The sequence below is a fragment of the Caenorhabditis briggsae genome (assembly GCF_000004555.2).
Source record: "Caenorhabditis briggsae complete genome, chrV, whole genome shotgun sequence".
Classification (NCBI taxonomy): Eukaryota; Metazoa; Nematoda; class Chromadorea; order Rhabditida; family Rhabditidae; genus Caenorhabditis; species Caenorhabditis briggsae.
In genome coordinates this window covers 2,347,919-2,362,157 of record NC_013488.2, presented here as the reverse complement: position 1 = coordinate 2,362,157, position 14,239 = coordinate 2,347,919, and the positions used below count along the sequence as shown (strand labels likewise).

The 14,239-nt window shown below is 44.7% G+C and overlaps 2 protein-coding genes across 2 annotated transcripts in view; both read right to left on the bottom strand.

The window, feature by feature from the left end:
* CBG23593 overlaps positions 1-5,947 on the bottom strand; it is a gene marked incomplete at both ends in the record, with an annotated part of 6,661 nt that extends 714 nt beyond the window's left edge. Inside the window, 7 exons of the mRNA XM_002647767.1 lie at positions 564-677; positions 734-896; positions 960-1,223; positions 2,479-2,737; positions 2,783-2,905; positions 5,610-5,696; positions 5,774-5,947. Of these exons, the coding sequence (XP_002647813.1) occupies positions 564-677; positions 734-896; positions 960-1,223; positions 2,479-2,737; positions 2,783-2,905; positions 5,610-5,696; positions 5,774-5,947 (1,184 nt within the window). The remainder of the gene's footprint in view (positions 1-563; positions 678-733; positions 897-959; positions 1,224-2,478; positions 2,738-2,782; positions 2,906-5,609; positions 5,697-5,773) is intronic.
* Positions 5,948-6,735: 788 nt separating this feature from the next.
* On the bottom strand, positions 6,736-10,040 carry CBG26636 (the record flags this gene model as incomplete). The annotated part of the gene is made up of 3 exons (XM_045236702.1): positions 6,736-7,017; positions 9,416-9,559; positions 9,729-10,040. 3 exons carry the CDS (start codon positions 10,038-10,040, stop codon positions 6,736-6,738), a joined length of 738 nt encoding a protein of 245 aa, XP_045100621.1.
* Positions 10,041-14,239: the final 4,199 nt, after the last annotated feature.

Here is a 14,239-nt window from a genome sequence, read left to right as displayed (position 1 = left end):
TTGCGTGCCCCATGGAATGTTTGCGTACACAGCATTTGATTTTTAAAAAAATTCGGCCAGTCCGGTCGGCCGGCGGTCGCCGATTTTTCGACCGACCGAAATGACCCCCAAATCTGACCGCACTAAGGAAGCCATTTTGGTCGGTCCAAAATCAGGCCGACCGACCGGCCGGCAGATCGTCGACCGACCTATGATCGAGATTAGTTTTGCTTTCAATTTGGAAGTCAAGTCGATTAGATTTGGGACGGCTTTTGGGACATTCCGGTCAGTCGAAAATTGGCGACCGCCGCCGACCGGACTGGCCGAAATTTTTGTGAAATCAAATGCTGCGTATGCAAACACTTCATGGGGCACGCAAATTCAAGAATTCGGGCAGCTCGGTCGGTCAGCGGTCGCCAATTTTCGACCAACCGAAATGACACCCTCAGTCCGAGATCTGTCGAAATTTCTCGGTCGGTCGAAAAAATAATTGGCGACCGCCAACCGGCCGTCAACCGAATTGATGGTCAAATTGATCAAACAATGATTATTGATCTGAAAATTTCCAATCTTAAACTACTCACCCCGATTTTGGCGGCAACGGTGGTGGCGCGCGGAACACGGCGGATCCTCTCGGTGGAGGAAGTGCCGGCGGCAGTGGTACCGATAGACGGACGGTTGGCGAATGGGACTCTTCGCTGAAAACTTTTCATTTTTGGTAATTTCGGATACTCGCCATATTATGGTGGCTTACCGATCGAAGATCACTCTCAACTGCTCCTGATTCTCTTTGGAAGCGACTGACGACGTGCTTGGCGATGTGCCATCTGAGGAGGCGGCGGATGGTCGCGGCGGAAGTGGTGGGGGTGCCGAATCGTAGACAACCGGGAACTGGAAGGCCGACGGAGATGCGTTGTCTGAAGATTACAATGATATGATAAGAACTAGTTTAGTAGAGAGGTACTCTTAGAAGAACATACCTCTCGACGGTGTCAATGGAGACTTTGCCAATGGAGACATTGGCTGGGGAACACCACGTCTTGGATGAAGCTTCGGTGCTGGTCCTGGCGCCGAGCTTGGCGTCGTCGAGCTGCTTGTCGGCGACGATGCCTGACTCATAATCGATCCAGACTTTGGCGCAGGTGGCATTGGAGCTTGAGTCGTTGGTGGAACGTCCAGAGGGTTGAGTGGTGGTGGTGGCTGATAGCGAGAGCGGGGTAGCAGTGGTGGTGGTTGGAGGACAGCTGAACAGCAGGTCATTTTATTAAGGAGGGAATATGACTGATTCTTGTTTTATGATGCTAGGGGGTCATAGGGTCCGTCCAACCCCCCAAAGGGCGAGTGGGGGGGGGGCGGGCTCTCGAGAGGGCGGAGCTTACTACCTTCTGAAGGTGACGGTGACGCTGGTCGCGAGCTGCCGCTGCTTCCGTTACGTTTGCGGAATAGAAAGTTGATTTTTTCGGTGAACATTTTTCTCTATTTTGACTGGGGGATACTATTCAAAAAATGAGAAGAACAAGGAAGGAATGAGAAGAAGAAGAAGAAGACGTTGTCTGTCTCGACAACTGATTGCGTGTGTGTGTGTTCCGAAAGAGAAAGAGAGAGAGAGAGAGAGAAACGATGATTTCTCTCTTGTTATTTTCGCTTTTTTTTGTTTTCGAAAAAATGTATTTTTTTTCGAAATTAATGAAAAATACGTTTTCAAAAAGTGCAAATCTCATCTGGATGGTAACTAATTTAGGCCAGCGAATTCCTATTTTTAGAAAAAAGTTGTTTCATAAACAAAAAAATGATGCCAATTTGAACTTTTAACTACGAGTGGCCGACCGGCCGACCGCCGACCAAAAATCTGAGCCCGACCGGCTGTCGACCAACAATTTAAGGCCGAACGCCGAGCAAATTCAGGCAACCGACGGTCAACCAAAAAATTTAAGGCAGACCGACCGCCGACCAAAAAATTTAAGGCCGACCGACTTTCGACCAATTTGAGGCCGACCGTTCGTCGACCAGAAAATCTAAGTCCGACCGACCATCGGCTAAAAATCCAAGTTCGACCGACCGTTGACCCAAAAATCAGAGCCCGACCGGCCGACCGACAGCCGACCGTCGACCGAAAAATCTAAGGCCGATCGACCTTCGACCAAATTCGGGCCGATCGACCGTCGACCAAAAAATCTAAAGCCGACCAACCGTCGACCAAAAAATCTAAGGTCGACCGACCTTCGATCAAATTTCAGGCCGACCGACCGTCGACCGAAAATCTAAGGCCAGCCGACCGTCGATCAAAAAATCTAAGGCCGACCGACCGCCCATCAAAAAGTATAAGGCCAACTGACCGTCGACCAAAAAATCTAAGGCCGGCCGACCTTCGAACAAATTTCAGGCCGACCGACCGACCGTCGGCCAAATTTTAGGCCACATCGTAGTTGACGCGCAAATACATAAAATTCGGTCGGCACGGTCGATCGACGGTCGAAAAATCCAAATTTTTTAACTTACGAATTTTTTGATGATCGGACGCTTGCGTCTGCGACATGCTCCGCTTCGTCTCATGTATCGTGACCGGCGTGCTGGGTACCGTACTCGACTGATGCCCAGAAGACGTCGCTCCAGAAGACATGGCGTGCGGCGCCGAGTGAGAGTGCTGGGAGTGCGAGAGATGTCCCAATCCAATCGGGTGGTTGGCCAAGTAGTGATTCGCGGCCTTTGGTGGCTTGATTCCAGGGGAGCGGAGCGTCGAAGACGTGTGCTTGGGTTTCTGGAATTTTAGATTTTCAGGAGTTTCAGTTTTTTGATTTCCTACCAAGTCAGTGTTCGGCACCTCGGCTCCTTTCGGCTGAATTTCGCACGACTTCTGGTAGAGGTAATCCTCGAGGTCCTCATTGGTCTTGAAGTCCGTTCGAGGGTTGATCGACTCGAAGAATTGCTGAAAATGCCAGAACTTGTATGAGAAATCCTTGAAGTCCTAAATGGCCTATAGAACGTCCTTTACAGGGTCCGCCAAAATTACGTGTGCACAACTTTGACGCCATGGCGCTGCGCACTGACGCACTTTTGGTGCGCAATTTTTTAAAATTTTTATTAATTATTTCATTATTTATTAGTTTGCCAAGTTTCATCCCAATCGGTTATGTTTTAGGTAAATGACAGCGGCAAGTCCTCATCGTACTCTGATCGTCGACTTTTACAAGCGAGGTTTAAGCACAGGAGACATTTCTAAACGACTCGGAGTGCACCGAAACACGGTTTTCGCGACCATCCGTCGTTTCAACCAGCTTGGCCACCTCAAGGACCGTACGGGAAGAGGAAGACCGAGGACTGTAAGAACTCCAGCGAAAGTCAAGGCCGTCCGGGAGAAAGTCAGGCGAAATGCTCATCGTTCCATGAAAAAGATGTCAGATGACATGGATATCTCCTATACATCAATGAGGAGAATTGTCAGAAAAGAGCTGAAGATGACCTCTTATCGAGCAACAAAAGCTGCTATTCTATCCCAAGCCAATAAGGAGAAACGGCTCATCAAAGCGAAGCGCCTTCTCGCTGGCACGCGCAAAAAGGATCATCTTATCACCATCTTCTCGGACGAGAAACTCTTCAGTGTCGAGGCTGAATTTAATAGCCAAAACCACCGAGTGCTGGCCACAAATATTCAACAAGCAGCTGAGCGTGGTAAAACAATCCATCGAGCCTCTCATCCTGCGAGCATCATGGTTTTCGGAGCGGTTTGCTATGATGGGAAGTGTCCGCTTGTTTTCGTTGATAAAGGCGTGAAAATCAACCAAAAATACTACGTTGAGAAGATTCTGGAGAAGCATGTGCTACCGTGGGCTCAAAACCACTTCGGTCAGAAGAAATACATCTTCCAGCAAGATGGAGCGCCTGCTCATACCGCAAAAATGGCTCAACAGTGGTGCAAGGACCACTTCCCCGCCTTCATACCAAAGGACGAATGGCCGGCTTCGTCGCCTGATCTGAACCCGCTCGACTACTCCGTATGGGGAGTTCTGCAGAATAAGGTCTGCGCAAGACCTCATGCAAATATCGAGGCCCTGAAGAAGTCGTTGTCTGAGGAATGGGACAAATTATCCGTCGAATACCTGCGTGCCACCATTGATGCCTTCGCTCGACGACTTCGTGCCGTGGTCGCTGCCAAAGGAGGTAGAATCGAATAATTTTTGTTGAATTATGATTTCAAGCGTTGAAATAAACTATCTGTTAAATTTCGTCTTAATCTCGCATCTACTTCTGGAGATAACGTCATCTACACTTGCACACGTAATTTTGGCGGACCCTGTAAGCCTAGAGGCCTAGAAGCCTAAAGGCCGCCCTTAGGCTATAGCGTACTTTCTTAAACGACCACGTCTTCTCCGTTGGAGACGTTTGTGGAGCCGTGCAACAGCAGCACAGACGGTAGGATAGCATAGTTGTGAAACTAAATTAGGATGGTTGTTAGTGGAGAGGAGGAAGGAAGGAATGATGGAGGAGAAGCGCGAACGGAGACGTGGCGGAAGTTAACGTCTTCTTCTTCTTTTTCTTCTTCTCCTCGGCGGCGGCGGCGCAAGAGAAGAAGAAAAAGAAGGAAAAGAAGGAGAGAAACGTGTCAGAATATTTGTTTTTGATGAGGAATTTATGATCTGCTGAATAGATGAATGGGTGTTAGGAAGGGAAGGAAGCGCGTGTGTGATCTGTGAATGATTTCTTATGATCATTAATAGGGATCAGATACGCCGGATCCAAGAGGAGCGTGGTACTGTACCTGGAGGATCTATCTATTGGTGGCCTAGAAATCCAAAATTTTGGGTTACTAGGCCACCAGCGAAGAAATACTATAAATCGGTTCAAAATGGTACTATAGGAATTCTGAAACCAGCTTTAGAAAGCTCTAATCTAGCTCTATCAGCTGGCGACCTAGAAGTCAGGATTTTGGAGCTTTCAGGCCTTCAGGTTCTGGTCTAGAAATCCTAAATTTTGGGTTTCTAGGTCACTAGCTCAGAAGCACTATAAATCGGTTCAAAGTGTAGCTATAGGCTTTCTGAACTTTGCTTTCGAAAGCTCTGATCTAGCTCTATCAGTTGGTGGCCTAGAAATCCAAAATTTTGAGTTTCTAGGTAACCAATCTAAAAGGACTATAAATCGGTTCAAAGTAAAGCTAGAGGAGTTGCGAATCCTGTTTTAGAAAGCTCTCATCTAGCTCTATTTATCTGTGGCCTAGAAATTTAAAATTTGGAGCTTTCAGGCTACCAGGTTTTGGCCTAGAAATCAAAAATTTTGGGTTTCTGGGTCACTAATTTGAAAGGACTCTAAATCAGTTTAAATTGCAGCTATAGGAATTCTAAGACCTGCTATAGAAAGCTCTAATCTAGCTCTATCATCTGGTGGCCTAGGAATCCAAAATTTTGTATTTCTAGGCTACCAACTGATAGCGCTAGATCAGAACTTTCTAAAACAGGATTCGCAACTCCTATAGCTTCACTGTGAACCGATTTATAGTCCTTTCAAATTGGTGACCTAGAAACCCGAAATTTGGATTTCTAGGCCACCAACTGATAGAGCTGGTGCAGAGCTTTCCAAATCCCCTAGAATTCGTTTTTTTTTGTTGCAAATCTTAATATTTATTAAAGTCTGCAAACAACTCCTAATCCCCTCTCATCCCAAGAAATTTTGGCTTCTAGCCAAGAAAAATAAGTGACGTGATGTCTTATAGTAGTTTTTGCAGTCTGAAAAAGAAAAACCAATGACGAATCAAAGAATCTAATAGGGGTCAAACTGCTGGAAGTCAAAGTCAATGTCACACCGGAAGTGCTTTGTTATCATCGTCATTATCAAGCGAATGCGATGCGTCGTATCTTCTCGTGTGTGTTTGCTTCTTCTTCTTCTCATTCCAGACCGCATTAGCGAATCGAGGGGTAGGGGGGACTGTATTCGTTTTACACGGCGGTGGTGGTGGAAACGCCGCGTAACAAGTCATATGATAGCGGATATGATTGATAGATCGAATCGAAAGTTAACGGAAGGATGGAACTGTTCTAGACTCTAGAACAACTTTTAGAGGTTGCAACCGCGCCCCATTGCTAATTTTCTGTCCTGCAGAAGGACCATAAATCGGTTCAAAATTGAGTTTTCGGGTTTCTAGGTCATCAGTTTAGAAGTGCTATAAATCGGTTCAAAATTGCGCTATCGGAATTCTGAGACCTGTTTCAGAAGGCTCCGATCTAGCCTTATCAGTAGGTGGCCTAGAAATCCGAATTTCCAGTTTTCTAGGTCACCAGTTTGTGGCCTATAAATCCAAACCTGTGAATTTCTCACCCTTTTTAAAAAAAATCATAAATCAGCATACAGAGAAGCTATAGCAATTCTGAAACCTGCTTTAGAAAGCTCCGATCTAGCCTTATCAGTTGGAGGCCTAGAAACCCAAAATTTTGAGTTTCTAGGCCACCAATGGATCATCTAGATCAGCTAGATCAGAGCTTTCTAAAACAGGTCTCCGAATTCCGATAGCTTCACTTTGAACCGATTTATAGTCCTTTTAAATTGGTGACCTGGAAATCCAAATGTTCGGGTTTCTAGGTCCCCATGGTGGCCTAGAAATCCCAAAATGTTTTGCAGCTTCTCGCTTTTTTGCTCTCCACAACGAGGTAGAACACAAAAACAACCTGATCTTTGAGAAATGATTTGCTTGTCTATGTGGCTGTTTGTGTGTAGTCTGTTGCTCACCATTTAAAAGACAACTTCCGGATATTTATGATTAATCTCATTTCAGTCTGTTATGATGATTACAGTAGTGATAGTAGTCATTCCTTCTTCCTCGTGGCGATGGTGCCTGGGACCTCCAGTCGGCAATTGTTCCACCGGAAGTGAATGGGGGGCTTTACGATGAGAGAAGGGATAGAAAAAAGAAGATAAAAAAGAGAGAGCGTAATTTTCAGCAGCAGCAGCCGCCGCAGCAGCCATCAGGTGACACATTGTTGCAATAAGTCGACGGAAGGAAGGAACATGACGAACTGCTGATGACAACAACAAAATAGTGGTGGTGGTACTCTTTGGAAGATCAAGAATCGGATGTCGTGGGGTACCTAGTATTTAGGATCCAGAAGATCTACAGTCTAGAATCTATACGATCTAGGATCTATAGGACCAAGGATCCGTAGGATCTAGGATCTATAGGATCTAGAGCTCATGGATTCTAGGATCCATAGGAGCCATAGGATCTAGGATCCATAGGATCTAGGATCCAAAGAATCTAGTATCCATAGGATCTAGGATCCATGAGACCTCGGACTCATAGGATCTAGTATTTTTAGGATCTAGGATCCATATGATCTAGGATCTATAGGATCTAGATACCCATGGAATCTACGATCCATAGGATCTAGGATCCATAGGATCTTGGATCTATAGGATCTAGGATCCAAAAGATCTAACCCCTGAGCTTAAGATAAGGGGTCCCTAGGATGATCCCCTGGTGCAAGGATTGTTGCAAATCAGTCTTCCCTCTCTAGACTCTACTCATCAAAACACAAAGTTCCGCGAAACAACTGCTCCTCATCTTTTTTTTTCAAAAATTCCCAAAATCCTGACCGGTTAACTGGCTGTCAGAAGGTCCTGCTGATAGTGATAAGAATCTAAAAAGTCAAAGTCAAGTTCAAAAACAATAGTTCAGAATCTATTTTTAGCAACTAATCGGGTTGAAATAGCAACCGGAAGCCATCACCACCACCAACGACGTCTTCTTCCTCTTCTTCTACGTCTTCTACTTCAGAACGACGAACGAAGGGGGGAAAACCAGAATTTTGATACAGTCTCTCAATGATTTATCACCCGCGAAAAAAAAAATCATCGCTGCTGCTGCTTCTGAACAGTTCAGTCAGATGATATGATCTCTATAACCTAAACATATGACCAGCAGCTGTGGAGGATAGAACGGAAGCGCCACCAACCGTAGCCCATGGTATCGTTGCCTACAGTATCAGGGACGATGTTGCGTATCCTATTCAAAAAGCAACCTATACAATAACGCACAATTCAATGATTGCATAATTCCCTAATACCACCTGGCATACTGTATAATGGAACAACAATAATAATTCCCCTATTACATAACCCCATTTCTTTTGGTCAGGTGTGAACAGGGGTTGGGAGGGGGATCAGGCGGTGCCCCTGTCAGATGCTGAGGGGGGAGGATTTTCGTGACTTTTTGATTGACAGTAACATGACAGACGGTGAGCAATTATACATGTTGGTTTTAATTGGTACGCCACCGTCTGTGCTGGATTAGGAACAGCTAGTGAGTGGGAAAACTTCCCCCGCTGCGTTGGTGAAATTTGAGATACAAGATAAGCCAGCGAACGCCGTACTTGCTCTTTGAGCTCAATTATCTCGGTTCCCATGAGATATCAAAATTTTGTCTACTGATAAAATATTGCTCAAATTATGATTAGTAATTTATCAGTTGACAGATTTTTGATATCTCTCAAAAGAACCGAGATAATTGAGCTTAAAGTGCAGGACCAAATGCGTCTTAAAAGAACATGCCCATAGCTTCACTCAGAATCAATATTTTCGACCTATCAAACTGGATACGGTAGAGCTCAACGAAAACTACAAGACGGTACTAATCAAAGAGCTGTATCATGTCTATGAGCAAAGTTACAAGACAAAAACCGTCACAGCTTCATGACCTTCTAATTTTGCTTATAGACCAGATACAGCTTTTCTAACATTTTGCAGAGCTCGCCGAGTTCTACCATATCCATTTTAGTAGGTCGAAAAATGAGCAATATGAGTGACTCAATTGAAGCCTCAAAGAAGCTATAGACCGAATATGGACGGGCCCATTTATGGATCTATGGACCGGCCCATTTATGGACGTATAGACCAATGGACCGACTATGAGTCTGTGGACCTATGGACATTTGGATCAACTATGGACCTATAGACTGACCATATTTGGACCTAGGGACCTTTGGAACAACTATGGACGTATAGACTTATGGACCACCTATGAACCTGTGGACCGGCACAACTATGGTCCTATCAACCTATGGACCCATGGACCCATGGACCTATGGCACTATGGACCGGCCCAGTTATGGACCTATAGACCTCCGGACCGGCCCATTTTGATCTTGCCTTCAATTTTTTAGTCTACGATATTTTCAAATTCTTGCACTTTTATTCCAGGAAACTCCTTCTAATCCTAATCCCGCTCAGTTTATCTATATACAACATATATGCATAATTCTATTATTTGCAAAAGCTATCAAGTGTTCTCCCTTAGCTTCCTTCTCCTCCCTCTCAATGTGTAAATACGACGGGAACTTTTGCAACTGTACACTTCTAGACTTCCAGTAGTATACTACTAAATAGAGACTCTGGTTTTTTCCTTGTTCGTTGAAGTCATATAAGGAAGTGGGGGGAGAAAATAAAATAAACATACCCCAGTTTGTCTGGCGAGAAGCATTCTATATGTCAATACACAGTAAGTACTGTAGTATGCGTCGTAAGGATAATAAAGACAAGATGAGATGAGGTGTGGAGATGAGATATGTGGGGGGATAAACGAGTGGGTGTCGTAGCCGTCCTATAACACCTATTTAAGAGGGTCCCAAAAGAAGGCTCCGCCCCTTTACACATACATAGCCTCCCCCCCCCCCACCTAGGGGGTTAACCACCCGTGTTACAACAAGAAAGGAATGTTTGTTAAGTGAGTGGAATTTCAGGATGGAATGATGAAAATGGAATGTAAGTACCTTTAAGTGGCGACACAGACGATCGAATGTCGACGAGCTTCTTCGCTTCTCCACCACTCGTTTTGGTAGGGGTGGCGTGATCGACGTCGACTCCACGATGGCGCAGGAGAATCGTCGGGGCTCACTGATAATCAGGACATCTTGACGGGACGTGGATGCCGCCGATTGCCAGCTCATAGTAGTTCTTCGAGTTCGTTCTGGCCCTCGTTCAGACCTTTGATCGGGACCGAACCAAAAGAACTTGAGGATCGGATCCTCGTGCGCTTCTGGTGGATCCGAATAGTAGGCAGGTGGGATAGGTGGTGGTTCCATTTTGTCTTCTCGAGGAAAAAATCACAAAATGACTCAGGCTCATTTTCACTCTTCTTCTTCCACCCTCCTCTTGGGCGGGGCGGGGCTTCGGAGGGCGCGAGAGCAGGAGCAATCTGCAGCGGGGCTCCCAATCTCTGCGTCTCTATTTCGAGTATTCTGTCCTCAATTAAACCCGCTGAAGCTCGTCGACCGGATGTTGCCAAATGATGATGATGTTGTTCCAGCCAGTTCTTCCCTATGTGCCAGGACGTGCCAGCGCCCAAATAGAGGATATCATTCAATCCAAAATGAAGAGAGAGGTGCAGGCGGCAGGCGGCACAAAACAAAACATGAGTCATGTTGTGAATTGCATGTGTTGCAATTCGAGAATAGCAACATTTTGGCAGAAGAAGAAGACGCAGAGAGCAAACAGAGTTAAGAGTGCATTCGCATTAGCATGTCTCTCTCCATCTCTCTCTCTGGAAATCTGCCGAAAAAGTACAGCTTCAAAACACACCGATGTATGGTGATGGTTAGGCGCTGAATTAGGCTAAAAGTGCGTAATGATGCAATCGCCTCCATATATGGCGAGGCTTTCGTTACTTCTAATTTTGATCCCGATTCGTGTGATTCAATGAAAAACCAGGGATGGGAAATAGAGCCCATTATCCGGCTCAAATTTAGTGCATCAAACATTTCAGATGAATGGTTCTTGAGGTTGGGCTCAATGACTAACTTGAGATTTTGGGATTATACAACCATCCTGATTGGTATCTTCGTCAATCCTGGATTTGCTCTTGATTTTCAAATTCTTGGATCCAGAGGATCTAGGATCCATAGAATCTAGGGTCCATAGGATCTAGGGTCCACGGGAATCAGGATCCATATCTGCTTCTCATTTTCAGATTTTCAGATCTTCAAGTTCCCAAATTTCCGAAAGTTTCTGAGATCTTTCGGCTAGTGGTGAAGATCTTTTGAACAAGTCACACTTTATGTGCTAATAGCGAAGATATGACATTATGTGTCAAACTACATGTAAGAGAGCTGAAATTAGATGTAGCGATAGAGAGCAAAGAAGATTCCTTAGGCTTGAGTGATCGGTACGTCAACTAGAGCTTTTCAGAATGTTCTAATCCATGTTTGTGTACGTGGATAGGAACTGAGGACAGGTTCAAGAGGAAGCTTATAGATAAGCCGGAAAACTGAATTTCTAGACAAACTGGGAGAGCCTTGACTTATGGAAACGCAGAACCGTAGTCATTCCAGGATCGTTGCACTAAATTCTACCTAGAAACGTTGATCTTGAGGTCCTATGGGCTATGAACCTAGAAGGGTTCATAGCCCATAGGATCTCAAGATCAGGACCCTAGATCCTATGAACCCTAGATCCTCTAGATCCCAGAATTTGAAAATCTGAAAATCAAGAGCAAATCCAGGATTGACGAAGTTACCGATTATAGTGCTATAATAAGCTATAATCCCCAAAATCTCAAGTTAGTCATTGAGCCCCACCTCGAAGAACCATTCATCTGAAATGTTTGATGCACTAAATTTGAGCCAGATTCGAAGAATGGCAAGCTGTCGTGGATGTTCTACAGTATCCCATCATTATAGGAGATCAATCTCCAAACTTCTACGAACACCTGATTGTGAGGTTTCCTTGATCTCTGCCTTCCTTCTTCTCTCTATTGTCATTGTTGGAACGTATCGGATAACTAAACCAGCGCCGCCACCCTCACTGTACTTTGTGACAACCCGCTCCATGTGCCGCTTTACACACACTCATCTCATTCAAGCCCAGAACAAAAAAAAAGGTCTCAGCTGTCACTGATACAAATTCCCCTCTCTCTCTCTCTCTCTCTCTCTCTCTTTCTATCAGTCGTCTTGTAAGAGAGTGCAAATGGGACGGCTGCGGGTCACCACCAAGGCACAAGATACGAAGGCTAAAGTGTGTCTTTGTCTTCCCAGCCTTGTCCATTTCACACACACAGCTGGAAACTTTCTGAGATTTCTCTCTCTCTCTCTCTCTTCGCCACTTTCAAATCGGTCGACTATCACTTATGATATCATCGTTTATCAGGAGCAACGCATTCAAAAATTCCCACGTAGTCATCTCTCTAGCGCGCCTCCAAAGAACATGAGCTGAGAGGCTCTTCTGACTTTTCACACACATAGAAAAACATGTGATGAGAGAAATTTTGGAGCCGAGCCAAAAATGGAAAATCTGGTCGACACCCAACCGTTGGTCTCTGTCGTCGTCACGGCTACATTTTAGAAGACGTGACTCAATAAGGGAAAAACATAAATATTAGTTGATGTGTCTCAAATAGGTCATAAACCGCATAGAGAGCTCTAGGAAGGGTGCTGGTGGATGCTCTAGAAGGGTCTAGAAGGGTCTAGAAGGGTCTATAAGTATCTAGAAGGATTCAGAAGGATCTAGAAAGATCTAGAAGAATCTAGAAGGACCTAGAATTATCGAGAAGGATCTAGAAGAATCTAGAAGGTCCTAGTAGGATCTAGAAGGATCTAGAAGGACTTAGAAGAATCTAGAAAGATCTAGAATGGCCTAGAAGGATCTCGGAGGATCTAGAGGGATCTAGAAAGACCTAGAAGGATATAGAACGATCTAGAGAGATCTAGAAGGATCTAGAAGAACCTAGAAAGATCTCGGAGAATCTAGAAAAATCTAGAACGGCCTAGAAGGGTCTAGAATGATCTAGTAGGATCTTGAAGGATCTACAAGGGACAAGAAGGACCTACAAGGGTTTAGACGGATCTAGAAGGATCTAGAAAGATCTAGAAGGATATAGAATGACCTAGAAGGAACTAGAAGAATCGTGAAGGATCGAGCCAGTCATACCAGTAGTCTCATCCTTTCCAGCAGCCGCTTCATATTCGCTCCATTGCCACGTCGCCTCCTCTTCTTGTTGCAACACGGAGCAGTGGCGATTGTAGGCGTCGGCGCCTCGATCAACGGCTGACGATCGGAATCTTGACGTGAGAATGTGTAGACATCGCGACGTGCGATGCGTCGCTGAACGCGTACTAGGAACATGGTGTTAGGTATTTACTGAAAATGTCAGTTTTGGAACAAAAAAGAGCAAAGGGGAACCAGAAGAGATGAGCAGTCAAAACAAAAACAATAACAAGGGGGGGGGGGTTAGTTGGCCGGGTGCCAAAACTTTTTGGCCCAGCAAAAGCATGGTTATTGATCTCCTAGGTTCATCTCTGAACCTTTTTTATGATATGAGCAAACAGTGAGAGGATGTTTAAACAAAAAGTTGATCTATGCAATTTTTGAGAATCTGAGAAATTGAGGGGACTTCTGGCTGGTCAGATGGGTCAGATGGGTCATATGGGATATATCCATCAAAAAATTATGAGGGGTCCTCTATAAATCAATCAGAGGGGGGCATCAGAAGTGTGTACTCCTCCAGAATCTAGGTCCTAGATGTCGCCTGAAGCCAAATCTGTGAGCAATAAAATCATAAAAATGACAACCGGAACGAAATAGTGGCCAATGGAAGAGAAAAAAAAAAGGAATGTTGATTTTTTGAAAAATGTGGGAGGACATGGAAAAAAAGAAGGAAAAGTGGCATAAAAAATGAGAAAAGGTGGGAAAACGGAAAAGGAGAAAAAGTTCAAACTATGAATAAAGGATATGAAAGAATTCGAAAGTGGACAAAAGAGGAGGAGGTCGAAGAGCACGGCAAGTTTTTGGATGAACCCATTGGAACCATAAGGATCTAGAAGGATCTAGCTGGATCTAGAAGGGTCTAGAAGGTCTGAGAAGGATCTAGAAAGGTCTAGAAGGTCCTAGAGGGATCCAGAAGAATCTAGCTGGATCTAGAAGGCACTAGATGGACCTAAAAGGGTCTAGAAGAATCCAGAAGAATCTAGAAGCGTCTAGAAGAACCTAGATGAAACTAGGAAATAGAATCTGGATTTCATGAATTTTAGAGTAATCCACGAATCGTAGATTCATGGTAGCCGACGGATCCGATCCTCCCAATTAGAAATTCTAGAAATTTGAATTTGGATAATCTGAGATCTAGATGAGCCTAGGATTCATCTGTCGGAATCATAATGATTCAGGATGCAGAAGGTTCTAGAAGAATCAAGAAAAAACCTGGAATGGTCTAGAAGGATTTAGATAGATCCAGAAGGACCTAGAAAGATCTAGAAAGGTCTAGAAGGGTCTAGAAACATCTAGAAGTACC